Source organism: Bison bison, unplaced genomic scaffold (assembly GCF_000754665.1).
Source record: "Bison bison bison isolate TAMUID 2011002044 unplaced genomic scaffold, Bison_UMD1.0 scf7180017864117, whole genome shotgun sequence".
NCBI lineage: Eukaryota > Metazoa > Chordata > Mammalia > Artiodactyla > Bovidae > Bison > Bison bison.
Window position 1 is genome coordinate 733,480 of NW_011494689.1, and position 1,752 is coordinate 735,231.

At 56.3% G+C, this 1,752-nt stretch overlaps 1 protein-coding gene across 1 annotated transcript in view; it reads left to right on the top strand.

Annotated features, from left to right (window-relative positions):
- The window catches only part of TEP1 (telomerase-associated protein 1), a 40,839-nt gene that overhangs the window by 30,492 nt on the left and 8,595 nt on the right, over positions 1–1,752 (top strand). Inside the window, exons 36-38 of the mRNA XM_010839457.1 lie at positions 885–1,014; positions 1,131–1,230; positions 1,437–1,732. Of these exons, the coding sequence (XP_010837759.1) occupies positions 885–1,014; positions 1,131–1,230; positions 1,437–1,732 (526 nt within the window). The remainder of the gene's footprint in view (positions 1–884; positions 1,015–1,130; positions 1,231–1,436; positions 1,733–1,752) is intronic.

The following is a 1,752-nucleotide window of genomic DNA, read 5'->3' on the forward strand; positions in this document are numbered from 1 at the left end:
CAGAAAAGCCTCCCAGCCTGCCCCGAAGCCCAAGACAAGACAAGCCTACCTGTTATCACCCTGTTTGATTCAGCAACTTTACTTTCACATCAGATCCCAAGGGCTTGGTCAAAAAATCAATCCTACAGCAATCCTACAGCTTGCTCTGTACTTTCCTTTGAAGGCAGTGTGTACTAAGCACTGCAAGAAACACAGGACTTAGGACATTGTCTTTGCCCACCAAGTGGTCAGTTTTGTTGAAATTTAAGGCACAGAAGGTTAAAAAGGGAACCAGAACGTGGCCATGTGACATAGATAAGAGCTAAGTGAACTGTGCAGGTACTAGAGGACACAGGATGAGAAGGGCAGGTGTTCCAGGTTGAGTGTGGAGCCTGGGCACAAACATCGGGGGGAACGTTTCCTTAAACTGCTGGCACTGATTGCAGTGGAGTGTAGGTAAGGGAGGGGCCGAGTAGATGAGGCTGGAGAGGTGGGCCCCACAGCCACAGTCACTCTCTCCTCTTCCACCCATGTCAACCCATCTCCCCCATATATATATGTATGTGTATAACGTCATTCCCAACTCAGACCAATCAGAATCTTCTGTGACTTGGGGATGCTTATGGGGTTTGAAATGGGGGAGACGATGTGACCTCACTTGGATCATGAGGTCCCACTTAAACCTGTTCGAGCTTGGCCTGGGTCTGGAGTGGGGCCCAGAGCTTTGCACTTTTCACAGGTGTCCCTGTGTGGGGCCAGAGGGCCATAATTTGCGACTGAGCAGGGACTGTAGAGAGCCAAGGGCTTTAGCCCTTCTAGCCATCGCCTCATTCCTGGTTGGGGCTTGGGGGAGCCGGACATGGGGTGGTCAAGGGAGTGCCCTGAGTGTCTTACCCACTTGCTGTCACAGGAGGAGAGGTCGATGGTGAGTGGCGGTGATGGGGTTTCCTCTTGTTCATTCCTCTCGGACAACGCCCTCTTTCTAACTGCCTTTGATGGGCTCCTGGAGCTCTGGGACCTGCAGCACGGTTGTCGGTAAGGGGTCCCTGTGCTTGGCGTGAGGGCCCTCCCTGTTTGTTGGAAGCCTAGGGGGAAGGGAATGAGGAGGGAGGCAGTGGCCAGGGGACCCTGATCTTATCTCCCTGGGGTAGGGTGCTCCAGATCCAAGCTCACCAGTACCAGATCACTGGCTGCTGCCTGAGTCCAGACCGCCGGCTGCTGGCCACCGTGTGCCTGGGTGGAGGCCTGAAGGTAACAGCCAGGGGCCTGTGGTGGTGAAAAGGGCCCTAAACGTGGCGTCAGCCCCATGAAGTGGCTCTCTCAGTGGGGCAGATGCTCTGACTGCTTGGCCTGCTGAGGGCTGGGGAGTGGACGAGGTGGCCCCTGGAGCTCTGGGACCCAGCAGCTCAGGGGGCTATTCAGCTTCCCGTGTCCTCTTTCCCTTCTCTCTCCTCCAGCTGTGGGACGTAGTCCGAGGGCAGCTGGCCTCCCAGCACACCTGTCCCAAGCCCCTGAACTGCGTTGCTTTCCACCCAGAAGGACAGGTGATAGCTGTCGGTGGCTGGGCTGGCAGTTTCAGCTTTTTCCACGTGGATGGGCTCAGAGTCACCAAGGTGAGAGGAGCTAGGTGGCCCTGTGGCGGGAAGCACGGGAGAGTGGAGTGGAAGGTGGGGAATGGCAGACACTTGCATCCTGGCTCACTCTGGGTTTGGGTTGAGAGCAGGCCCTGCCATTCCAGTTTCTATCTCTTCGTGTAGGAACTGGGGGCCCCGG